Raw genomic sequence first — 24,904 nt, 5'->3', positions numbered from 1 at the left:
AACAACAAAAGTGAAAGAAACTTGTTGCATTGTACAGATAGGAAGTTGACGGCTAAATCGAAGCTTATCGATATATCGATTGCCAACATTTGGAAACACTGTTATCAACTCTTCTTCTTATAACTTGTTCGGCTGAATTGTACACGTTTTTGCTGCAATTTCTTCGGCATTTATTCTAAAAATTTGCACACATCCCAATAAAAACATTGCTCATACGTAGCAACATAATGGCACTTACGTCGCGCTTTTACTTTCAAAAATATCCAGAGACGGAAGATGTCGTCATGGTTAACGTACTCTCCATAGCCGAAATGGGCGCTTACGTACATTTGCTGGAGTACAACAACATAGAGGGCATGATATTACTTTCGGAATTGTCACGTCGCCGCATAAGATCCATCAACAAATTAATTCGAGTGGGTAAAACAGAGCCTGTTGTGGTCATACGTGTGGACAAGGAGAAAGGTTATATTGATCTCTCCAAGCGTCGCGTCTCGCCGGAGGATGTGGAAAAGTGTACGGAGCGCTTCGCCAAAGCGAAAGCAATTAATTCACTGCTTCGCCATGTGGCAGACATACTGGGTTACGATACCAGCGAGAAGTTGGAGGAGCTATATCAGAAGACGGCGTGGTATTTTGAAAAGAAATACAACAGCAAAACTGTGGCCTATGACATCTTCAAGCAATCTGTGACTGATCCATCGGTGTTTGATGAATGTCAGCTGGATGACGAAACCAAGGAGGTGCTGCTGAGCAACATTAAACGTAAACTGGTCTCGCCCACGGTTAAAATACGTGCAGACATTGAGTGTTCATGCTATGGCTATGAGGGAATCGATGCTGTCAAAGCAGCGCTAAGCAAGGGTCTCATGCTGAGCACGGAGGAGCTGCCCATACGCATTAATTTAATAGCGCCACCACTGTAAGTGCAAATGTAGCCAACACTTAAAACTTATTTATTTATTGCTTGTTCGTGCCCAGATATGTGATGACCACATCGACGACAAAGAAGACAGACGGTCTGAAAGCGCTGGAAGTGGCCATTGAAAGCATTCGCGAAAAGATTCTGGAGTATGAGGGCGAATTTAAAGTAATTATGGCACCCAAACTGGTTACGGCCATTGATGAGGCCGATCTGGCGCGTCGCTTGGAGCGCGCTGAGGCTGAGAATGCGCAGGTCGCTGGCGATGATGATGAGGAAGATGGTGCTGATCAGGAGGGCATGCAATTTGATCCGGAGAAAGAGTTCAATCATAAAAACTCGAATTCGCGTGCAAATGATGATGATGACGATGACGAGGATGATGAAGATGAGGAATAAACAATGTACGAGCCAAGAATGCAGCAAAAACAACAACACAAAACAATGTAGTTTCAGTTTAACTTTTTTAACACTTACACACACATATGTATGTGTACTTGTGTGCGTGTACTCATCAAAATCAATAGATATATGACATAAATATATACAACTCTGGATGTACACAGAACCCATGTACATGCCACTTGCAGTTTATACAGTTTTATATTTATAATTATACAAGGAAAAACGAATCCTAATAAAAATTATAAAGTAATTGTTTAACTAAGCCGCAACATTGTTTAAAAATCAATAATTCGATTGTATGCTAATTTTTAAGTAGTTGCAACAATTTCCAAATTAAAGACTACGCATACGCATATCCTTTCAGCATTTTTCGTTTTGAGATCTGGGAACGTACATTTCGTTTATTATTATAAATCCATTGCTATATAAGGAAATCGCAAAAACCAAACGTTTTCGTGCCTTTTTTATATTGCGTATAAGACTATCTCTCAGTAGATTTATTCCAATATTGAAATATTTTCAAGCAAAACAACCAAATCATTTTATTTCCATTCCAAAAACATATTTTCTAGTTTTATTCAACCATTACTTTTCATACAATATATTGACTAATACTAAATAATTTTAATATATGCTCAGGCAAAGTTTCTAATACGTATTCAATGTAACCCCCTCTCTAATAGAACAGTTTTGCAAACTTTAATATTATTAGTTTAATATTTTTATTTAAGAAATTATAAAACATAAAATTGTATATATGTATGCAGGCATTCAATAATGAACTATTGTATAGTGGGCACGTAAAAGTTATTATAAAAGTTTCGTTTGTATATAAAAAGAAATTGCTCTAAGTTGATTTTACTTTAGCTGTGGCTATTCTCGACTTTTCTCTTGTATTTGTATTCTTTAGTGAATTTAAAATCTTAATATTGATATTCATGAACTAGTTAATGGTTTTTGATTGTTCCCAGAGCTTTGCCATTGAGGTAGAGGCGCTTTTCAGCTGAGTCCGGCGCCGCCAGCGGCGGTATTGCGGCTCAGCAACACTGTGCTGGCCACATCTTTGTTGCCCTCGGAGAGTCTTAAGGCTGTTAGGACGTCGATGCGTGTATAGCCCATTGCCATGAGATCGCTAACATCCTGTTCCGTAAATGGATCTCTTGGTGTTATGACGTTGCCGCTGCCACTGCCGCTGGCGGCACCGCCCTCACGTCTGCTCTGTTCAATGGCCTGCGTGATTGCCTGCTCCTCAGCATCCTCGGGATTGCCGGTGAGGCGAGCGCATGGTGGCAGCTCGCTTTCGGGCAAGAATGGTGTTGAGGTACCAGTGGTGCCAATAATTAAAAGATTGCGTTGCAAGTCAATAAGGCACTGCAATTAGAAAGAGATGGCACACGAACATGAAATAGCGCGAGAGAGAGATTAACACTTGATATTCTAAACAAAACTCAAACATATTTGTCTATTTTGTTGATCTACACACCTGATGACGCTTAAGCATATCCAGACCCAACAACATATCCATTGGTTGCTGTCCCAACACCGTAAAGCTCGATGTCAAATGATCATTTTCAATTTGTAGCTGCACCATGTGTATGCGCCCCAGAATAGGCTGTGTGCCCACACCCTTGGCCACGCCATTCCAGCGTGTATCGATTAGACGATTCACATGACAGCGCTCAGCACAATCCTTGCTCATGATGGTTGTCTGTGCGCCCGAGTCGACGAACGCTTTTACCGGCGTGCCATTCACCTTGCAATTGATGTAACTAAAAACAAAGAGCAGGTTGAGCAGCAAACTTGCTTGAGTTTTGCAACATTAAGACTTACAGCATTGTGACTGTGCCAAAGATTTCAGGATTGTATTCTATAGCAGCTGCCATATTATCCTGAATATTCTTCTGTTTGATCTCCTCGGCAATAAGGCGCTGTGTCTCCTCGTCAAATGGATCCGCATGAAGCATGCGCAAGCGCTGATCATTGCGACGCTTACGCTCTGAAATATGCTCGCGCAGGACACGAGTAAATGTGTCCAAATCACCCGAGTCCAATGCCTCAGCCAGTCGTGTATTATATTGACGCAGCAGCGCCAAAGTCTCCGGGCTGGATAAAAACATTTGACGCACTGTTGCGGGATCATCATCAAAGTTCACATTGAAATCATCTGTCATGGGTATATCGGTACCGAGCGCGCCACCACCACTACCGCTCCCGCTGCTGCCGCCATTGCCACCTACTGTTATACCCGTCATTGGCGTTGGTGGACTGCCCATGTTTGTGCTTGTGCCAGGAACAGCAATGCTACTGAAGTCCAATTGGCTAATCGATGGATTGCCAACTACTTGTGCAGCTGACACATACAAAAATCATACAAATTAATTAAACCTTATACAGACAATTGCGAAATACATCAATAATAATAAAAAAAAAAAAAGACTAGGCTTTCTAATAAGGAAAAAACCCTTAAGACCATTTCATTTCATTTACAATGGTTGAGTCCTTATATACTTTTCAATTTAAATATGCCACCCACTCGTAAGACAAACAAAAAAAATAACATTGCTATGAGTGTACAAACATATGCATACACGTACTATATAGTCATGTGTTAAGCAAGGCCAATCGAGCATGGGGTCACTGCGTTGGCGTCTTCATTTATAATACATGTTTGACGGCGGCATGTTTTGACTAAAAAATATTTAATTTTAATTTTAGTTAGAATGAATTTCTTGTGACCACAATGACAACAACAACATTTTTAATTGAAATTAATATTTACTTAAATCAAAACAATAAAATGGCAGGTATTGATCAGGTTCATTACAATCAATTCTTATTCTCCTTAACTCTTTGCTTGTGTATGTATATATGTGTGTGTGTGATCATTGCAGGTAAACAATCAAATTCATATGAGCATTATAATGTGCAAGCATTTCTGTGAGTGTGTGCGAGTGCTCTGCTTGCGTTTTGTCTTTTGGATATTGCAGAAAATATAAATAAGAACTCTCAACAATAAATTTGTATGTAGTATATAGCTTTGTTGAAATGAAATGTCCATGTATGTTATTTGCATTTATATTTAAAAATAAAGATGCTCGATTCCATAGAATCACTCACACACACACACACACATAGAGACAAAGACACACACATACACACGCGCATGAGCGTCCAATGACCCAGACCCACTTTAACACTCGGTACATATGCATGCGTACAATGTACATATATAGTCTAGGACTTACCTGCACGATTTGCATTCGTCCTCCGACGTTCAAGTACAATGCAGTCACCATCACGCACACCACATTGCTTTAGTGATTGCTTATCGTTGGACAGCTCACGTCCGTTAAAGAGCACCATTATTTGATTAATTTCTACATTAATTTCCATGGCGCAGAGTGCCTTGAGATTTTCCAATTCAAGATCCTCGGCAACATCGAGAAAGAATATTTTGTCATCGGTGGTGGTCACAGTAATTTTCATTGCGCTGGCAGCGGCGGCGTTCGTGTATAAATTGCAATATTTTGTTTATAATTATATTTATGTCACACACTGTACATATATGTGTGTGCCTGTGTTTGTGTTATTGTACTATGATTGATCCCTGAAGAATTTAACAAGAGCCGCCTATTCGTGCCGTCAGAGTGCAACTTGATAAATGCGTTTGAATGTCGTTGTTTGCGTTAACTTTAAGTCTTTTTTTATTCTTTATTGTTACCTATGCTTTGTTGTTTTGACAGAACGAAAACGCCGCTGCCGCTAGGTATGAAACTTGGCAATTTGTTTCAACTATCGAGTAATGCTCACATCGATTAATTTTAGAATGCACTAACTAACAATTTATTAATTATTTAACCAAAAAATAGAACTATACACAGTGAATTTATGATATAAAATTTTTTGTTTGTCAACAAACATTTATTTCAGAGCAAACTTTTCTAAACGATTTCGTTGTCATATCGATAACAAGTGCCAATTTATTGTCATTAAAATGCCTTCTGCATGTGTACTTTACAAAATACCTTTTTGTGCGTAACTTATTGAAAATTTGTTTGGAAATTATGGCTTAAAATTAATATGTGTAATAGTTATTGCCAAATTTATACTAAATTAAATTGGTATTTTTTTTGTCGCAACGCAGTACGATATACGCTTATCGATTAGCAACTCTGGTAACGCGAAATTTCTTGTATTATTTACGTATTTGGAACAAGTTCGTGATACTAAACACAGACTAAACGTTGGCTACGGAGTGGATAAGATAGAGTGCGCAATGTCGACGCAAAATACGGAAAATGAGGAAAACGCTGCTCCTAAATCAAAACGACCTTCAGGTGAAAATATTAAACTGTGTATTTTGAGTGTACACAAACACGCATACACTCGTACAAGTTGTTGCTGGAACAGATAAACTGGCTAACTATAGTTTGTGTGCGTGTGTATGAGAATTTGTGATAAGCACAAACCCAATGACTAAGGGATCGATTTTTTTTTAAGACAAGCCCACCTTTGCCATGATTCATGAAACATACTTTATTTAACAGATTCGGCATTCAAACAACAACGCCTACCTGCCTGGCAACCTGTGCTAACTGCACGCACCGTTTTACCTACGTTCTTTGTTATTGGCGTGCTATTTATACCCATTGGCGTTATCCTTTTACATTTTTCCAATGCGTCTAATGAGCTGATAATTGACTATACAAGATGCATGGAAGATGGTGGAACTCAGGCTTGTGCGGACCTCTTGCCAAACAAAACGAATGAGAATTACAGATGTAAATGCAAGATTAACTTTACGCTTACCGAAGATTTTATAGTAAGTGGTTTTTGGCCCACACTATCGACGCCCTGGCTTATCACTATTGTTGCTAACAATTCATATACTTATACAGGGCGATGTGTACATGTACTATGGACTTACCAACTATTATCAAAATCATCGACGTTATGTTAAATCTCGGGACGATGAGCAACTGCTGGGCCGACTGTCGCAAACCCCCAGCTCGGATTGCACACCCTTTGCCTTTGCTGCTGATGGCAAACCCATTGCACCTTGCGGAGCCATTGCTAATTCTCTATTTAATGGTTAGTTATTGACCTAGAAATATGATAGCCTGTAAGCTGACTTTACTATTTAACAGATACGTTAACCTTGAGCCAAGGCAGCAGTAATATCACATTGTTAAATACGGGCATTGCATGGCCATCGGATAAGCGTGTTAAGTTTCGTAATCCTGAAGGCAATTTGGAGGCCGCATTGGTTGGTTTTGAGAAACCCATATTTTGGCAAAAACCGCTCTATAAATTGGATGAAACTAATGAGTCGAATAACGGTTTCCAAAATGAGGATCTGATTGTTTGGATGCGTACAGCCGCTTTGCCAAGTTTCCGTAAATTGTATCGACGATTAGATCAAAGCAATAACACATATTCAAAGGGCCTCAAGGCTGGCGAATATACACTGCATGTGGAGTACAGTAAGTACTTGTAATTATACATTTAAAACTGGAAAACGCAATTACAAATCCGTATACTATATTTAAACTAATAATTTGCTTCTTTTGTTTAGATTATCCTGTGGTTTCATTTGATGGCACCAAGCGCATGATTTTATCCACAACTTCAGTATTGGGTGGCAAGAATCCATTCTTGGGTATTGCATATATTGTGGTAGGCGCTATATGTGTTACGCTTGGATTGGCACTACTCTTTATTCATATGCGTTGCAGCCGCAGGTAAATAAGAAACATGTTTCCTTTATCCGTCGCCCTCTCATTAAATCATTACTCACTTTCATCAACATTCTGCACTTTTCTTCCTTTCACCTGCACATTATAGCGTTGAATTGAGCTGAGGCTCAAGTTCTGTCAAAATATTAACAAATGGCTTTTGAAACTAACAAAAAATATAAGTATGTCCATATATATCAGCACTAGCCTTCTTTCTTCTTTTTTTTTTTTTTAGGAAATTCTTAAATTGTGTACTAATCGTTTGTTTCTCTTCTCTTCTTTTAGCAGCAACATGGATATGATAAACGTTAATCCACATACGCAGTACTCATAGAGGCTGCGAAAGACACACAACTATGCACCAATCACTTAGAAATAGTAGAAGTATCTTGTTTAATAAGCATAATGATTTATTTATGTATTGTATGTCCTTCTAACAGAAAACCCAAATAGTTTCTATTATTATGTATTATACTGTTTTGGCACCATCGACTGTGCTCCATTGTTACCATTTTTTGTAATTAATGTTTTGTACTTTTTCTTTTTGTTTATTATTAATATCAACAATTGATAGTTATGTTTGTGCACCTGCACCTAACATTCACCTACATATGTACATATGCGACCAATGACACCGCTTTCAGGCCAAATATAAAATCAAAAACAATACAATACAATTAATCAAAATTAAACAACTGCCTGCCAGACAGTAGCATTAAGACGACACAAAGATAATGTTTTGGTGTGCCATGTGCGTTCAGGCTGTTGCATTGAATATGATATTTTATTGTAATAGTGCTTGTGCTAAATAAAAAGTTGGTCCTATTACGAAAATACCAATGTATCTCTTATTGCTTTTTGAAAAATTGCGCCAAGTCTACAATCTTAAACTTACTTTTATTTACTATCGACATATCGATACCACATACGGCGAAAAATTTTTCAAGCGCAATCCAACACTGCTCGATATTAAGGCGCATTATCAAGTACTGAAAATGATGTATCGATGTATCAACAATTGATAGCACAATTGTTTCTCATCTCTATTTCTCGTCAACTTCAGGTCGCGCTGTGTGGATATCTTGAATTCTGTGATTAAAAACTTGTTAATAAGCGCTTAAAATGGTAAATAACTTGAATTAAGTAAACATTTCACTGAAATTACCATGCAACTAATGCAGGAGAAATTGTTTGCTAAGGCATTCATTAAACATTTCATACAAACTTACATTTTCATTTGCCGGGTGTTAAAGTGCGCTATGCACAAACACACACGTGAGGTCACAATGCTTCCAGAAATTTCCTTCTAGCATTTGTTTGTTAAAAATCTTTAAAAAGTGTAACAATTAATGGTAAACTTTTTCGAAATGTACGATAGTTTGAGCCAGAAGTTTCTAAAATCTTGCGAATTGTATACTGATGAATCATACAGTATTTGAGGTTATGTTCGATGCAAAGATTATTAAGCTATTGCCTGTGTGTGTGTAAACAAAATGACTGATGACTGATTTTTATGCAGGAGATGTCATTGAATCCCGTGCGTGTGCTCAAGAATGAGGCGCAAGAGGAGAAAGCCGAAATGGCGCGTCTGTCATCGTTTATTGGTGCCATTGCCATCGGTGATTTGGTCAAGAGTACTCTGGGACCCAAAGGTATGGACAAAATTCTGGTTTCCACCGGTCGCAATGCTGGCCAGGTAGAGGTAACCAATGATGGTGCCACCATATTACGTGCCGTTGGCGTTGACAATCCCGCTGCCAAAATTCTTGTCGATATGTCTCGCGTACAAGACGAAGAAGTTGGCGATGGAACCACATCTGTCACTGTGCTGGCCTCCGAGCTACTGCGCGAAGCCGAAAAGCTGGTCGAACAGAAGCTACATCCACAGATTATTGTGTCCGGTTGGCGCATGGCCGCACAAGTGGCACTCGAAGCATTGACAGCCGCCGCCCAAGACAATTCAGCCAATAATGAGAAATTCCGTGCTGATTTAATGAACATTGCACGCACCACCTTATCATCGAAAATCTTGCATCAGCATAAGGATTTCTTCGCCAATCTGGCTGTGGATGCGGTGCTCCGTTTGAAAGGCTCCGGTGAGCTTAAGTCTATACAGATTATCAAGAAGTCCGGTGGCACTCTAGAAGATTCCTTCCTCGACGATGGCTTTTTGCTGGACAAGAAGCCTGGCGTGCATCAGCCACAGCGCGTAAGTGTTTGTGTGGCTAATAGTGTGTGCCTTTTGCCTGCCAATTGCTTCATATTAGCGCGTCGAAATGACTGTGAACTATGTTGAACTATATCTTTCATATCACAGCCATTTTGACGAGTTTAATGTGCAGCCAAACCAACTGCAAGTAGTAGCCCCATAAGCCAATCACTGTAGCTCTTAGTTAATTTATTTATTTGAAATTTGTTATAGATTGAAAATGCAAAGATTCTTATTGCCAACACACCCATGGACACAGACAAAATCAAGGTGTTCGGCAGCAGCATTAAGGTAGACTCGTTGTCTAAGATTGCTGATCTGGAAATGGCAGAAAAGGAAAAGATGAAGGAGAAAGTGGACAAGATATTGAGTCACAAATGCAATGTCTTTATCAACCGTCAACTAATCTACAACTATCCGGAGCAACTGTTCGCCGATGCTCGTGTTATGGCTATTGAGCATGCCGACTTTGATGGCATTGAGCGTTTGGCTTACTGCACTGGCGGCGAAATTGTTTCTACCTTTGAGAATCCCTCTATGGTAAAGCTTGGCGAATGTAAGGTCATCGAGCAAGTGATGATCGGTGAGGACATACTGCTGCGCTTTAGCGGCGTCAAACTGGGCGAAGCCTGCTCCATTGTGATTCGTGGTGCCACACAACAGATTCTGGATGAGGCTGACCGTTCGCTGCATGATGCGCTCTGTGTGCTCGCTGCCACAGTCAAGGAGTCACGTATCGTTTATGGCGGAGGCTGCTCCGAGGCACTCATGGCCACAGCTGTGCTCAAGAAGGCAGCCGAAACTGCCGGCAAGGAAGCAATTGCCATTGAAGCCTTTGCACGTAAGTCGAACGTTTATAGTGTTTATTGAACATAATATTATTTACTTTATACTGTTTTGCAGGCGCTTTGCTGTCACTGCCCACAGCTATTGCTGATAATGCTGGATACGATTCAGCTCAACTGATCTCCGAGCTGCGCGCTGGTCATGCCCAGGGCAAGCATCAGTTGGGTCTGGACATGGACCAAGGCAAGGTGGCCGATGTGCGTGAATTGGGCATTACAGAGTCCTTTGCTGTCAAGCGTCAGGTGCTTATGTCTGCCGCCGAAGCTGCCGAGATGATTCTACGCGTGGACAATATCATTAAATGTGCGCCGCGTCGTCGTGTTCCCGACAGGGGCTATTGCTAAGCATTTGATACATTATTTTCTTGATGTAATCATTTCTCTTTTTTTTTTTATTAAGTATTCTTGTGTAGGGTTTAGAAACCTAAGCACTTACAACTCTCGTTTAACAGCTGCTTATTTTATGTTTCTGTTTAAAACTAATAATAACACACACACATACACATTTGTATAAGCACTTTCATATTTTAAAAATTATTTGTGAAAATTTATTACTCGGCTTTTTGTTAAACAAAATATTACACAGCAGAGAGAGCGATAGCAAAGGCAAACATTTCAAAAAATGTCTAAAAATCCTTAAACACACATACTACACCCAAACTCATACACACACGAGCCACTTGTAAATGAATACAAATTTTGTAAACATTTTATGTACACAAAATAAAATAAAACAATCAATTTGCAAGTAAAAAAAAAGAATAAAACTGATATTTAATGCTTAACAAAACTAATGCAAAGACTTTTCTTAAATTTATAGTATGCATGCTGTTATTCACAGATAACAGATCAGAGAGAATATATATGTATATACATATGTCTACCCGGATATATATATATGTATATATAGCCAAATGGACTTAAATGATGCTAACGTCAAACAAATGTAAGCACATCTGTATGTCTCGCTTATATATTAATGGAATTCGATAAATTTAACAATAATATATGGAAATGTGAATACAAAACATGTATGTGTATACATATATATTTATTTATTTAGCAATACTTACATAATTATGTACATAAACATGTAATTTTGTATGCACAGAAATTATGAAAATCTGTTCGACATCTTCGACAAACATAAGCAATTCGCAGGACTTTGCGCTAAATCCAAGTTTTTGCAAATTTCCAATGCTGTAAAAACTAAACTATAAGAGCTAGAGAGTTGAAATTTCTACACAACGTAGATATTATGATATAGAATATGATGTCATATCATGACTTTTAATTTGCGTTCGATATATAGCAAATTTAAGAAAAACACTTTTTTTACCCTATTTTTTGTCCGATCGACTTGAAATTTTTATATAAGTTAGATATTATGATATAGTACATGGTGTTATATCATGATTTCCAATTTTCATGCGATAAATATGGAAAATTTAAATAAAACGATTTTTTTGGCCCTATTTTTTGTCTGATCGACTTGAAATTTCGCAGCTCAAGACCTAAATTGATTAGGAAATAAATACCGTTTACAGCTTTTCAATATCTTATATATAATCTGAAAAAAAAACCCATTCAAAGTTTTCATACATAATTAATAATTATTAATTAAATAATTACATACAAATGCGTTTTTGCATTTACGCGCAAAAACACACATACATATGTACATATGTATGTATTGGCGCCAATACCCCAGCGTTTTGCATTGTTGTTGTGATTTATCAAAGCAAATAGTGAGAGAGAGAGAATGAGAGAGCCAAAAATGCATACAATAATGTATGTACATACATACAAACACATATATGTATGCACAATTAGAGTAATTTTGTTACACTGTGCGCTTATTTCACGTGCGATCAACTTGAAATTGTAATGGAAAAGAATTCAAGTGTAAGAAAAATAAATTTCAATATCTCATGAACGATCTGACTAAAATTCATATTAAGTTTTCATTAACTTTTTTTTAGTGTGCTAATAACTGTGAACGCATTCTGAGCGAAGCTCAAATTGTTTCTATGATTTGTTCAAGCAAGAGAGAAACAAAAATGCACATTAATGTACATACATATGTACGTATGTATGTATATACAAACATACAAAAACAGAGCAATCGAAATAAAACGCATGTTAAGTATTCATTTTCCATATTTTTATTAGTGAGCAAAATATGTGGATAACTGTAAACGCATTCTGGCAAAGTCCCATGGCATTGTTGTTGTCATTTGTTCAAAGAGAAAGAGAATAAGAGAGAGCTAGAGAAGCAAACAAGCGTGCATACATACATTCATACATACATACGTATAATGTACATACGTATGTATGTTATAATCTCTTTTGTGCTCTTTTGTTTCCATTCATACAGATCAAGTCACCTCAAAGTTTGCTCTTAGTTGTGGATACTGAGCACAACAGACTCAATTTTCTTGGTATTAAAGTTGCAGTTTATTGGAGCAAGGAACTACTAGTTGCTATTTAAATCCCAAATAAATATGGGAACATGCATGCATATGCTGCGCTTTATTTACGGAATAATACATATTATTGCTTTGTGTGGTTTAGTTAGTGGGGGTTTATAATCCCTTTAGCCGCTCTAGAGAATATCAAAACAAAACATACATACTTAAGCAAAAGTGTCAAGTATGCGATAAAGACCTACAGAATACATAAATATTGTATGTATGTATATAGATATACATCGTTGCTGAGCGGAGAGCTCAGACTTAACTTATCGTTGGGTTAAATACGCGGCCAGACAGCTACTAGTGTCAGCATAGTATGAGAGATTTAGTAAGAGAGTTATAACGTGATTAACATTAAGTGTGCTTAAGTGAGCATTGTGCCTTGAACGCCTTGCTGCTACTGCTGCTGCTGTTATCAGTGGTTAGGAGATGGCGCATTCCATTTCACCATGCTTGGGCACACAGTCAAGCACAAGGGCCACAGCGCGAGACATGTAGGTCATGGTGCCATAGCTGCCGCTGGGCGCACTGGAATATGCAAAAGGTAATTCATTAAAAATGTGTTTAAATGGAAATTTACAAAAGCTATTCACCTATCATAGAGATGCTGACAGATGTAGGCGGCACCACCACAGAGCAGCATGCCCGAGGCGGCCTGCTGTTGCTCCTTGCCATCCTTAAGCTTGGCACAGCAGAGCGTGGCATCGCCTTGCACTTTGCGCTGATCCTCCAAGAACAGTTGATTTGCCTTGTGCACCAGATGTTCTACATAAATGATATCACCCAGACTGGGCACCATATTATGCTCGGTAACCAAGGTGAGTACCATGAGTGCCTCCACTACCAGCTGCCTATATTCAGGCTGTGGTATTTGATTCAATGCCGTTTCCACTTCCAAGGCAAACTTCAGTTCGCCTGGCGTCATCTCCTGCGTCAGACTCTGCTGCAGCACACGACCCTCAATGGCCAGGCCCTGACATCTTTCCAGCACGGTCCAAACACGTGAATAGAAATCACGTGGCACACGATTTAGAGCACCATCGAGACGACGACGACGCAACCATTGACCCTGGCGATCATCTATGGTGGCTATAAGTGCATCCTCGCCCTCCGGATCACCCAAACCAATTTGGCTCTTCTTGCTAACGCGACTCGATTTGCAGCTGACAATGGATAGATTACCGCGTGCCACTAAAAAAAAATGGATTAGAAAATTTCTCATTATTTGAATTTGAACCATAACTTACCGCTGCTGACGGCAAACTCCTTGCCGCTTAGTATGTGATAAAGCAGATTCTTCATCTCAAATGGCGACAGATTAAGTAGATGCTCCGAGGCGGCTTCACCGCCGCAGTTCAGCGTGCGCGACAGCTCCTTGGCCATTACCTGAATGATAAGGCCAACGCGCAGGCGCAACATTTCATGGAACAGCTGCGGTTCGGTGCGTATGAACATGGCCAGATATACCATAAGCTCCTGCGTCAACATGGCCGTACTCTCGTCATCGCCGTAAGCCTAATAATTTCGATTCCAATGATTAAACTAAGTGCAGATTGCTATTAACATTTTTTGTACTCACATCGTGTATCAGCTGGCGCAGCTCTACCTCGGGCAAGGGTGCCGTTATAGTATGCTCATTGTTCGGCGGCATGCCCACGGTTACCTGTTTTTGACGCACCAGCAGATCGGTCACTGCCTTACCCAAGTCCTCAACACGTTTGCCCAGCATGCCGGCAGTGTGGCGCACCAGACCCCAAAGCTTCTGCTGGCAGGCCTTCTCATAGAGACCCTTGAGCAGATCACGTACTGTCACAACGCGTCCCTCTTCCAGCATTCCTTCAGATTGAGAAGAATCGTTAATGAAACTATTGTTGTTGTTGGAGGCGGCTGTGGCGGCGGATTGAGCGTGAGCGTGAGACGTTGGAGCAACAACCGAATTAGCATTATCCTCATCCTTGGCGGCGGCGGCGCTGTTACTGTTGTTGCTGCTGCTGCTGTTGCTCGCTGTGGATGTAGTGGCATCGATGATAACTGTTGGCACGGCCATCGACCTTTTGGCTCCAACACCAGCACCAGCACCAGCACCACCACCACCGCTAACACCACCACGAGCTATGTTTTGCAACTCAAGCATTGCATCATCCGCATACTCGTGCTCCAGCTCTTCAGGTTTACATTTGTTGTGTTATATTGTGGTTTGGTTTTTGTTGTTTATGGGATTAATTGGATTCGATTTTGTAGGGTTAGGAATACACGCGTTGTTGATATTGTGTCGCATAATGGCCCATCGGTGTATGTTTGTGTTAATTCAGAAAATCGTGGCATAGGTTAGTGAGATGCATATGTATGTAGTTGCAGTTGTATATTTTGTATGTAAAAAGCAGTGAAAAGAAATATTTGCACAAATAAGTTAAAAATAATGAAGCAAATTAAAAGTTCAATATTAAAAGCTAAACCCGAGCATGAAAATGTAATAGCTATGCGTATGAATAGTAAGCGCCACCAAAATGTAAACTCACAAAATAAAATGAATAAATACACAGGGATTTACAACAGCACCGCGGATAAAGGAATTTACTACAACACTGAGGACTCTATGGGGAAAGGTACACTGCCAATAAGGTGTGTGGGTATCCAGATAAAACAACAACCAGGAATGTGGAACAGTTAAACACTTACCAGACGCATTATCATCATCTTTCTTATGCTTTAATCCCAGCCCAGCTGCGAATGCGTAGAATGCGAAAAAGAACATAAACATGAGCACAAGCACAAAACAATTGACAACAATGAAATGATCCACATATGAATTGACATACATATGTAATCGGAGGTCTAAACCGTTTTCTTCAGTCTACACTGATTGGCAATAACTAAAGCTTTAGCTGCTAATTAGTTTTTATACATTTCTGCAAACATAACTTACCCGTATTAAAGTCCAGGCCTTGGGTATCAACCAAATACTGCAAGATGTCGCCTTGGTCATCGAGATTCTCCGTTTCACGTAGCATTGCAATCAATTCCTCTACCTCTGTGTCGGCAAAGTTTGTTTCCGCGCGATGGCGTTGAATGAGAATTTTTGGCACTGTTACTTTAGCATTGCAGTTTAAAAATAAAAGAGCATAACGTAAACAAAAATTAAAAATACAATAAAAATAAATACAATAATAAAGTAAGAAGTCTTAAAAAATATTACAATCAAGTTCTAATAATAATAATTTAAAATAAATTGACAATAAAATTATGGAAATGAAGAAAGTAAATGAAGTATCATTTGAGGAAATTTACTTTCTTGCTGGCGCACAAACTCGCTGCGTCGATCCATGGCCGAACGACTGTGCAACGGATCCACAGGATAGATATTCTCGCGCAGGCCCAGCTCTCCGCCCAGCTGGGGTGGTGAGGTCGGTCCCTCCTCGGGTGTTGTGGCAAACACGCTTACATGTCCTTGCTTGTTGGCCTGCAGCCAAGGAGGCGGCACAATGGACGACAGACGGCGTTCGGTCAAAGGCGTAGGTCCCTCCATGCCCAGATTGTCAGCTGCAAATCTATATATTAACAACGGACTAACTTATTGCTCAATTCACTTACAGTCCACATTGATGGAGCGCGTCTTCTTGATTGCACCCTTGCAGGACATGCGTCGACGCAAATGACGCGGACGCAACTGTCCACCGCGCAAATTCATGGTGCTGCGATTGCTGAACGAACGCAGAAGATGCTCGTCCAAATAGGTTTGCACATCCGGATGCAAACGATCCGGATAGCCGTCCTCTGTGCTGCCTAAGAAGCTCAAATCCGTTATGGCCGAAGTATTGAGAAAGTCCTTGAGATTTCCCAGCATAACACGTGTGCCATTGATGTAGCCCGATTTCAATTTCCTCATTGTTTGTATCATGGCCAACGGTATTTTGTCTTGGTCTTTGTTTTTGTTGACAGTAGTAAAAATAATAGGTTAGTTAACTTGTATTTGTTGTTGTGCATGTATGTGTGTGTGTTAGAGGTCTGCATGAATACGGCCAAAGCGGCACTCCAAATTCTGACTCACTGAGTGAGATCCAGATATGTTGTACTCAAATAACCGAAAGTTTTGAATCCATACGTGCAGACTTCTAGTGTGTGTGTGTGTGTGTTGTGTATTTAATATTAGCTGCTTAGTCATATGTTTTAATTACAAATTACAATTACAATTACAGTTCAAGTGCAAAGCTTCAAACTAAATTAACACATATGTATGTATGTATGTACATATTTATGTGTATATAACCAACACCAAAATATTTCTTACTGTTGTTAAAGTGTTTTTGTTATTGTGCAGATTTTACACTAGCGTGAGTACGAATTTAATTCAAGAAGCAAAGCTAAAACGTAAATATAAAAGATTATAGTATATACTATGGTTAAAGAAATGTATGTAAGCATATTCTATAATCTTTATTTATTGCACATTACTTTCACTCCTAATACAAAAAAACGCCTGTAGATTTGGATAGCTTTGAATTTGTTCCATCTATTCCTCATTCTTTTAAGTGTTGCTTTTGAATTGAAAATAATCCCAACGTTTTAAACGATCTTCATTGTGCCAATATTTAGATTACTTTTAACTATCGCAAACTACTATTTAGCATACTAAACGTTGAACCTCGTCAGAATATTAAGTATACGTACGCATAGTATGTTAGAGTTCATATGCAAATATTTACAGTGGTTAAAGACACAAAGAGAATAACTTGAAAGCGCTGAAGTATCAAACAGATATACATACATACACAAATAGTCCTGGGAGCATTTAATATATATATATATGTGTATTTGTGTATGCAACGTGTTGTTGTTGGTGGTGTAGGATATGTAGTTACCTAGCATATAATGCGTTGCCATTAATGTTATTGTTGGCCGGCCCAACATGTGACGCCAATTGTTGGTCAAGAAGGCTAAGTTTGTAGTGAAATTGCTAGCAAGCAAATCGGGATCGCGTGTGGTGTAGTATTCTTCATAGTCGATATGCTGTTTGTGTAGTGTTGTAGTTTATATAATTGTTGTTGTCGTTGGATTATACAAAAAGAGAACAGAAAGAGATTTTGTTGGTTTTTATGCTATTGGCCAATGTTTTGGAACTCATAAGGAAACGTTAAGGTAGTGGGGAATACATTTGGTAAGAGTAAAACGGAGATAAACAGACGCAAGAGCTGGGGGCAAGGAGAGGGGTGTGTGTGCTTGTGTGTAAGTGATAGAGCTAGTAGTATAACTAGTGCAAAGCCAAACAAAAATTAAAATTACTCACTAAACCAAATAATAATAAATAAGTAAGTATATAGATGTGTGTGTGTACAATGTGTATGTGTGTGTAAAAGAAATTATGAAATTTAATGATAAGAACTAATTTAAGCGAAGCAAAACTACCTTACGTATTTACATATGCATGTGTGTATTTTTTGTTTATAACAAATGCAACCCTTGCAATTTGAATTAGCAATAGACTCAAAATGCTAAGAACCATTAAAACATATACAAATAAAATTTAAAAATATTAAATTAAATTAGGCAATATACATAGATGTATGCATGTATACGTGTATTGTTTATAAATTAAAAGTTGTTGTTATTGTTCTTTTTTGTTTGTTTGTTTTTTGCCTGACCTAAATGTATGCGCTTTAGCACAAGCGTCACTAAGGGACGACCCAGCAGATCCCAAGCGGATTTTAGAAAATTGATTTCGCCTTTAAGGATGTCAATCATAAGTTCATTATCGGAGGCAATATAGAAGCGCGACAAGTCGACAAACTAATGCATAATACAACAACATAATAATAATAGTTATCAAATCAAATCAAATATAAGAAAAAATTAAAACGAAATAGAATGAAACAGCTAGATAGACAGACTGTGTTACAGAGAGAGAGATAGAGAGTGAGAGAGAGAGAGACTGAGAGAGATCGAAAATAAAGCAAAGGCAGTTGGAAATATTACCTGTGGCGTAAACGCAAATATACGATCCTTTAGTGAATACAATTTACTCGTGCTCAAGATGCCCACATCACGCGATTTGCGTCCAGTTAGGCCCAACTTGCGATTGCGTCCTAGATAGGTATATAAATGACTTAAGACACGTGCAGGCTGCACCTCAATGGGCGCCACCTCGGCTATAGTTTGCACATGCAAGTCGTGCTCAGCCAGCTTATCGCGTATCTCATTATCTTCCGCTATGATGACTACTTGAACGACCACATCGGGTTTCTTCTGTGCACCCAAGCGACGATTCAAGGGATCCAGCTCGCCCACAGCTAGAAAGCCCTGAAAATTATAGATTGGCATGAGAATAGTAGCTTGGAAACTTGAGAGTACGTACCTCTTGCAAGAGTCGTCCTAAAATGAACAGCGACTGACCCCAGAGAAAGGGACAACGGCCCACAACTTCACGTGGCTGTGAGCCTGGCTTTTGATACTCATTGCCCACTAGTTCCTGCGGCACAGCATAGCTCTCAGGCACAAGCAATATACCATCTTCTGAGCGCACCATAATCTTCTCCAGACGATCTGCATAGTCCTGCACAGCACGCTTATCATTTTGAAATGCATGAAAGAGAATTAAATAGCAATAGAACAGCGGCCATTCGCATTCAATATTCTCAAACATGCGCAGTTCCCAGCGCTCGTAGTAGAGACGCGTTGGGTCTTCTTTGGGTGTGCGATAGCCATCGCGTAGGAAACGCTTGCAGCCGTATTTGCCCTGCAGGCGTGATAGTATGGCATCTTTGGTATTGTGTATAAGCTGTGCATCATCCACAGCAAAGGCTGGAAAGCCAATGACACACAGCAGACCCGAGTCCAGTTCCTTGCTGTTGGATTCGCGTGGCAGCATGGACTGCAGCACTGCTTGGCATTTGTGCGCCTCATCGGCCAGTACATGTATCACGCTAGCTGGACCGCCACGTGCGCCAAATAAATCTAATTCGTTCATGGCCTCCAATGCTGCCTTGGCCATGCCAATGGAGCTGGCGTTTAGCTCGGGCTCGCCATGATTGGTCTTGTCGCCGCGCTCCCAAATGCCATAGTCGGGTATAGAGTAAGCAGATTCTATATAGAATACCAGATTCTGTATAAAGCTGACCTCGTCCAGTGAGAAAACTATCTGCAAGCCGGACGCCGTCATTTGTGCTAAGATAAGCAGATAGAGCGACACTGCATCGATTTGCAAATGTCCCCACTCATTGTCTGCAACAACGGGTAAACCATTTTTGCTTGAATATTTGGCATGCAGTGAATCGAACGGACTCTGTGTCATTTTAAATTTCTCCACTTTATCCTTTTGGTTCATCATGGCCATGAGCAGGCCGCGCATTAGCTTGACGCAGCTCTGCTCTAGCTCGTAGCATTTGGCACGATCCTCATCCTGGTCGGCTATCTTTTTATAGGCCATCGATAGACCCCAAACGGCCAGTATGCAATAAACATTGTCACGAATCCAGGCGTGTGAGTTTACATTCGATGCGGGAAACAGCCCAGTCACTGGCTCTTGATGCGCCAATATCAGACGATGCACTATGCGCTGATAATAGTCCAGGCGCACGCCCGAATTACTACGCGAACGCATCTTGGCCGATTTTGCTTATTAGTTTGCACGCACACTAACATAAATACACATTATTAAATATAGCATTCGCATATGGGCATGTTTGTTTTTGCATATACTTACATAATTATCGCCAAAGACGCTTTTTGTTGTTGTTCTTGCAGCTTAATGCTGCCTGCCACACTTGGAGTATTTAATTGTTTTTGTTATTGCACATGAAATTACATAGCGAAATGTCAACTCAATGTCACGTAGTGTTGTAAAAATATCGATTGACGATATTTCTCGATGTTTTTTTTTTGTTGATATTAATGTTGAGGGATGCATCACTGTTAATAGTTATGTTAATGTGCCTGTAAAGTACCAAAACAAAAAAGACTGCAGTCCTTATTTCTTAGTATTTAAAACAATTTTTTTTTATATTTTTATTTAAAAATCTTTTTTTTTTATTATAGAAATATATAGTAGACTGGTTCTATTCCCGATGGAGTAGCACAAATATTGCTAAAACCGAGAGTATAGCCCACTTCACTCTAGGATATTCGTTCATGAATATTGTAATAATGCCGACATAAGGCAAAAACCCTCGAACACGGCCAACAATGTCTTTTTTCATTAGCCACATCTGTCCAGGCGCATACAATCCTCGGTCATCTACATTGTTATTATCGCCCTTGGTCAGGAATTTCACTGTGCCATCCTCCTTTTCGTGCAATTTTATTACACGATGCACAATGGGAATGTCTCGTCCTTCCACTTTGAATACAACAATTTCACCTACGCGCACTGGCTCCTCTTTGAAGTTGGTAAGGAAGAGCAGATCGCCTCTATGAAACGCCGGCTCCATGCTGCCACTGAGCACCACCACAATGGGGGATTCACTACCGGTGACCACCATGAGACCCTTCCATATCATCAGCGCCGAGGATACAATCATAGCGAAACTCAGCACTTGGTAGAGCGACTGGCGTTTATTCATTCTATTGAAATCGCCCATCATCTCATCTATCTGTAACATGCTTGCTAATCCCATGGTGGCTCCCGTTAGGTCCTTTGTTCAGCCTTACGAAGTGATTTATAAGCAAGTTGGATTGCTAATGCGATTTTATCATTTAAACTATCTAATAGTTATCGATTAATTGTTGAGCGGCATGATTTAAATTTGAAACAACAAATCAAAACAATAATAATGTCATTATCAAACTAATTTGATATTATGTTAGCCTCACAGCAGTGACCTCCGATGCTTTACACTGATAAGCTCTTGGATTGTGGTCTATTGTCAAACTTTTATTTTATATTCATATTCAGTTCACCCATATTTATTAACATGTACCATTGGATTTGGTTTATGGTCTGCGCTACTGGCCTGTCGTTAGTTACTGCTACGCCGCTTATACACTATGGCCATTGTATGGTAAACACAGAGCTAGGCGTTTGTCAGCCACGACAATTGTGCTGGGAACTGCAGCAGGAGGCGAACTTTAATAGTCAACGCCGTTCACGCTGTCACAGTCGAGTACGCGATGATTTGGTTTGTTGTCGACGTGCACAGAAGGTGTCAGCGTCGTCAGCTGCGCTGTATGATGTACTCCCACAAACTCCGGTCTGTGGTGGCTACGATGGCATGTTCGAGGATCGGATTATAGCTGGCACACAGGCGCATATATTGGATTATCCCTGGACGGCGCTATTGCTCTATAGCAGTGATGGTAAGAATTAGCAAGGATTAAAGTATGCGTACTAACTAACCTAATATTTCTAGGTCTGGAGTTTAGCCACATGTGCGGTGGTTCGCTTATACATGAACGCTGGGTGCTAACGGCCGCGCATTGTGTGCCCAGTTCAGAGAGAAGCGATCAGTTGCTTCAGGTGCGTTTGGGAGAATGGAATACAAGCAGCTCGATAGATTGCCAGCAGTTTATGAACGATCGAATTTGTGCGCCACCGCACCTGGATATACCCATCGACCGCATTATAGTGCATGAACAATTTCACTTGGGTGGTTCCGCCATGACTAATAATTCGAATGATATTGCATTGCTGCGCTTAAAGCAACCCGTTAGCTTCTCTGACTTTGTGCTGCCTATTTGCCTGCCCGCAGCAAATCTGCAAGCGGAGCATCAATATGAGGATTATGCTATGGAGGTCACTGGCTGGGGAAATACAGAGCAAATACGCTTTGGTGGCAGTTCGATTAAGCTTAAGGCTATGCTTAATGCGGTATCCATGGCCAGGTGCAGGCAAATCTATGCGCAGTTGGCGGTGGGTCAGCTCTGCGCTGGCGGCGACTCCCAAGCGGGCACCTGCGGTGGCGACTCTGGCGGTCCACTTATGCTTGTGGGCGACAATGCACAGGGCAAGCGTAGCTACTATTTGACAGGCATTGTTTCCCTGGGCCAAGCTAGCTGCATTAATGGCGGTAGACCAATGATCTTTACACGTGTGGAGTACTATGTGCCCTGGATAACGGGTACTATCCAAGCAAACTCGTAAGTGTATAGTAGTTGTCCGGATCTTGTTGTTCCTACAGAGCTTCCTTAACTGATCAATATATAGTCTGAAACATTAGACCACTCTACATATTTGGCAAGTCCACATATTTTGTTTGATATTTAAATGTATTTCTTGAATTTATGTAACTTCCAATATGTTAGTTTAAGTTTTAGAAAAAAGATTATATTGCGAATATAAGTTTAAGTCTTAATCCCGTCGGCTGCGTTTGCGTTCGGAATGGCTGCCGCTTGCAGTTTTCTCCTCAGCACGCTTTGGCGCTTTTTTGGCCATATTCAAGAATTTGTCCAAGCCAAAGGGATCCTCTTCCTTTTCGAACTCAACTGGACCACTGCGTTGAGCTGTGGGCGCGTCACGTGAGCCAGCGCCGGCAAACTGTTTGTCGGGAACAAAGCGTTTGGTGTTGACAATGGCATCCAGATCACCGCCATAATTATCGCTATCTGCCTGCTTGCTGGGACGATAGATGTGTGCGCCCAGCGTATTGGAATCACGCCAGGGCTTGTCATACACATTGTATGCCTCGTCATCGCCATAGCCAGAGTCCATGCCCTTGGTGGTATTGAAAAGGCGCTGATCGAAGAGGGTCTCTCCATTGCCAGCGCTCTTGGCGGGCAAGCCCAGCGCAATTTGTTCGGAAATGTCACGTTCGCGTTCACGCTGCAATTTGGTTCGCTTGTCGGGTGCTGCACGCTGTAGATTACGATCCCGTTGACGCTCGCGCTGTCGCTCCGCACGCAGATCATTGCGCTCGCGTGCCTCGACCCCGCCGCCATTAGAACAGCTTGGTATGGCATCCAAATCGGGATTACGTAGGCCAGCACGTTCCTCACGTGCACGTTGCGCCATCATTCGCAGCATATCCTCTTTTTTCTCCTTCTCCTTTTGTGCCAACTTCTTTTCCAGTTGTGCGCGCGCCTCCACAGCCACACGTGCCTTACGATCTGCTATATACAAAGCTTCTGCCATCTTGGCGAATTTCTCATTTATATGTACCTGCTGCAGGCCACGTCCATCTGCAGCCAGACGTTTGTCCAGTGGTATGGTATAACCTAAACAAAAATAAAAACAAATTATATTCATTATACAAACTTGGAAACCTTCATGTTTGAACACTAACCTTTGGCGTTCTTCCAGTTGGATATGCAGGGCGGTATTTTCCATTCCTTTTGCTCCTTCACTGTTACCTTGCGTGAGGGTGAATGCAAAACGGGTGCAGGTGGAGAGGGTGGTCCCCGTGGAATCTTTTTGTTTATGCGGAACTTTGGCGGCTCCATGGGATCTAGCTGAGCCTCCACCATGCGTATGACGCGTTGCTTGGCGCCCGAATTAAATGCATCGCCTTGCTGTGAGGGTGTATAGCGTATATACTGTGCAGGAGCTGCTTTCTGAGCGGCACGCACTGGAAGTGCCGATGTGATCTTTTGGTTTGTCAATTTTTCCAAAGCAAGTCGTGTATCTTCTGTTGTCTCAGCCACTGTTTCCTCATCGGGACGCTGCAACTCATCGGCATCTTCGGCCAAAACTTCAGCAGGCAGCAGTTGTGTTATTGATGAATATACAATTTTGTCCTTGCCATGTCCTTGGCGTGCAATTGCATCGTATTTGACTTTGCCCTTGTCATCCAGACGCACAGCCAATGCATCCGATTTCTTCCCCATATTGGCAGGCGCGCCAAGTCCTACAATGCAATTATAATTTGTGTCGTATGCTCAAAAAACATTACAATCTTCTTACCCAGAGGATATTGTGCTACATGTATTTCGGGAAAAGCACCGCCATCACCAAAGTCAGCTTCAGTGCGTGGTATCCAGTCCTTGCGTTGTCCATAGGGTGGCGCTGCAATTTTTGCGGATACCAGCGCACCAATCATTGGAGCACCCTTGGCCGCCAGACGACGCTCATCTTCACGATCCCAAACGGCGTTGACGGGCGTGGGAAGAAGACTTGATAACGACATATCAGCTCTGTTTTTTGCTCTAATATTCCTGCAACAGAGCTTTTATGACGGATTTTTACTAACAAACGTTGTAAAAACGAGAAAAACGCAGCACACACATACACGAGAACACAGTTACACAAAAGTGTGACCAAAAACAATAGATTATCTACAGTTATGCAAAAGCATACGCTAAAAAATACTAAAGTACTTTGGCACAGTAGTGGTGCTCAGAAAAAATTAGTGCTTGCCAGAAATTCCTGACTTAAAAGTGCTAGATTTATCGTT

General features: G+C 40.7%; 8 protein-coding genes across 20 annotated transcripts; 4 read left to right on the top strand and 4 right to left on the bottom strand.

The window, feature by feature from the left end:
* Positions 1 to 111: 111 nt before the first annotated feature.
* Positions 112 to 1,680, top strand: LOC108606905 (eukaryotic translation initiation factor 2 subunit 1). Its single transcript, XM_017997440.2, has 2 exons — positions 112 to 922; positions 982 to 1,680. The coding sequence occupies exons 1-2, from the start codon at positions 228 to 230 to the stop codon at positions 1,319 to 1,321; spliced, it is 1,035 nt and encodes a 344-aa protein (XP_017852929.1). The 5' UTR covers positions 112 to 227; the 3' UTR covers positions 1,322 to 1,680.
* Positions 1,681 to 2,064: 384 nt separating this feature from the next.
* On the bottom strand, positions 2,065 to 5,172 carry LOC108605587 (protein DDI1 homolog 2). Its single transcript, XM_017995357.2, has 4 exons — positions 4,573 to 5,172; positions 3,158 to 3,677; positions 2,811 to 3,096; positions 2,065 to 2,698 (listed from the first exon to the last, which is right to left on the bottom strand). The coding sequence occupies exons 1-4, from the start codon at positions 4,811 to 4,813 to the stop codon at positions 2,327 to 2,329; spliced, it is 1,419 nt and encodes a 472-aa protein (XP_017850846.1). The 5' UTR covers positions 4,814 to 5,172; the 3' UTR covers positions 2,065 to 2,326.
* Positions 5,173 to 5,488: 316 nt separating this feature from the next.
* Positions 5,489 to 7,889, top strand: LOC108605699 (cell cycle control protein 50A). Of its 2 annotated transcripts, none has more exons than XM_017995492.2 (6): positions 5,489 to 5,664; positions 5,875 to 6,149; positions 6,226 to 6,418; positions 6,475 to 6,810; positions 6,903 to 7,068; positions 7,351 to 7,889. In XM_017995492.2, exons 1-6 carry the CDS (start codon positions 5,604 to 5,606, stop codon positions 7,394 to 7,396), a joined length of 1,077 nt encoding a protein of 358 aa, XP_017850981.1. In that variant the 5' UTR covers positions 5,489 to 5,603; the 3' UTR covers positions 7,397 to 7,889. The 2 variants fall into 2 exon arrangements, with proteins under 2 accessions (XP_017850981.1, XP_017850979.1); XM_017995490.2 differs by having other exon boundaries at positions 5,491 to 5,664; positions 7,348 to 7,889.
* A 196-nt stretch (positions 7,890 to 8,085) lies between these two features.
* Positions 8,086 to 10,872, top strand: LOC108605550 (T-complex protein 1 subunit beta). The gene is made up of 4 exons (XM_017995311.2): positions 8,086 to 8,187; positions 8,582 to 9,271; positions 9,485 to 10,112; positions 10,175 to 10,872. Exons 1-4 carry the CDS (start codon positions 8,185 to 8,187, stop codon positions 10,459 to 10,461), a joined length of 1,608 nt encoding a protein of 535 aa, XP_017850800.1. The 5' UTR covers positions 8,086 to 8,184; the 3' UTR covers positions 10,462 to 10,872.
* A 1,682-nt stretch (positions 10,873 to 12,554) lies between these two features.
* On the bottom strand, positions 12,555 to 20,399 carry LOC108606675 (probable phosphorylase b kinase regulatory subunit alpha). 12 transcript variants are annotated; one of them, XM_017997012.2, is made up of 12 exons: positions 20,287 to 20,399; positions 18,940 to 20,218; positions 18,561 to 18,884; positions 17,450 to 17,597; positions 16,182 to 16,511; positions 15,879 to 16,130; positions 15,517 to 15,675; positions 15,270 to 15,314; positions 14,170 to 14,753; positions 13,838 to 14,105; positions 13,184 to 13,781; positions 12,555 to 13,118 (listed from the first exon to the last, which is right to left on the bottom strand). In XM_017997012.2, the coding sequence occupies exons 2-12, from the start codon at positions 20,182 to 20,184 to the stop codon at positions 13,013 to 13,015; spliced, it is 4,059 nt and encodes a 1,352-aa protein (XP_017852501.1). In that variant the 5' UTR covers positions 20,185 to 20,218; positions 20,287 to 20,399; the 3' UTR covers positions 12,555 to 13,012. The 12 variants fall into 12 exon arrangements, with proteins under 12 accessions (XP_017852501.1, XP_017852502.1, XP_017852499.1 ...); XM_017997013.2 differs by lacking the exon at positions 17,450 to 17,597 and adding an exon at positions 18,230 to 18,374 and having other exon boundaries at positions 12,556 to 13,118; positions 20,287 to 20,398; XM_017997010.2 differs by having other exon boundaries at positions 12,556 to 13,118; positions 15,517 to 15,681; positions 20,287 to 20,398.
* Positions 20,400 to 20,633: 234 nt separating this feature from the next.
* LOC108606120 (signal peptidase complex catalytic subunit SEC11A-like) lies at positions 20,634 to 21,265 on the bottom strand. The gene has a single exon (XM_033294469.1). It carries the CDS (start codon positions 21,194 to 21,196, stop codon positions 20,639 to 20,641), a length of 558 nt encoding a protein of 185 aa, XP_033150360.1. The 5' UTR covers positions 21,197 to 21,265; the 3' UTR covers positions 20,634 to 20,638.
* A 178-nt stretch (positions 21,266 to 21,443) lies between these two features.
* LOC108607107 (spaetzle-processing enzyme-like) lies at positions 21,444 to 22,680 on the top strand. The gene is made up of 2 exons (XM_017997734.1): positions 21,444 to 21,875; positions 21,929 to 22,680. Exons 1-2 carry the CDS (start codon positions 21,494 to 21,496, stop codon positions 22,657 to 22,659), a joined length of 1,113 nt encoding a protein of 370 aa, XP_017853223.1. The 5' UTR covers positions 21,444 to 21,493; the 3' UTR covers positions 22,660 to 22,680.
* A 94-nt stretch (positions 22,681 to 22,774) lies between these two features.
* Positions 22,775 to 24,771, bottom strand: LOC108607105 (puff-specific protein Bx42). The gene is made up of 3 exons (XM_017997733.2): positions 24,415 to 24,771; positions 23,798 to 24,358; positions 22,775 to 23,729 (listed from the first exon to the last, which is right to left on the bottom strand). Exons 1-3 carry the CDS (start codon positions 24,635 to 24,637, stop codon positions 22,867 to 22,869), a joined length of 1,647 nt encoding a protein of 548 aa, XP_017853222.1. The 5' UTR covers positions 24,638 to 24,771; the 3' UTR covers positions 22,775 to 22,866.
* Positions 24,772 to 24,904: the final 133 nt, after the last annotated feature.

Source organism: Drosophila busckii, chromosome X, assembly GCF_011750605.1.
Source record: "Drosophila busckii strain San Diego stock center, stock number 13000-0081.31 chromosome X, ASM1175060v1, whole genome shotgun sequence".
NCBI lineage: Eukaryota > Metazoa > Arthropoda > Insecta > Diptera > Drosophilidae > Drosophila > Drosophila busckii.
This window is presented reverse-complemented; position numbering and strand designations above follow the sequence as displayed.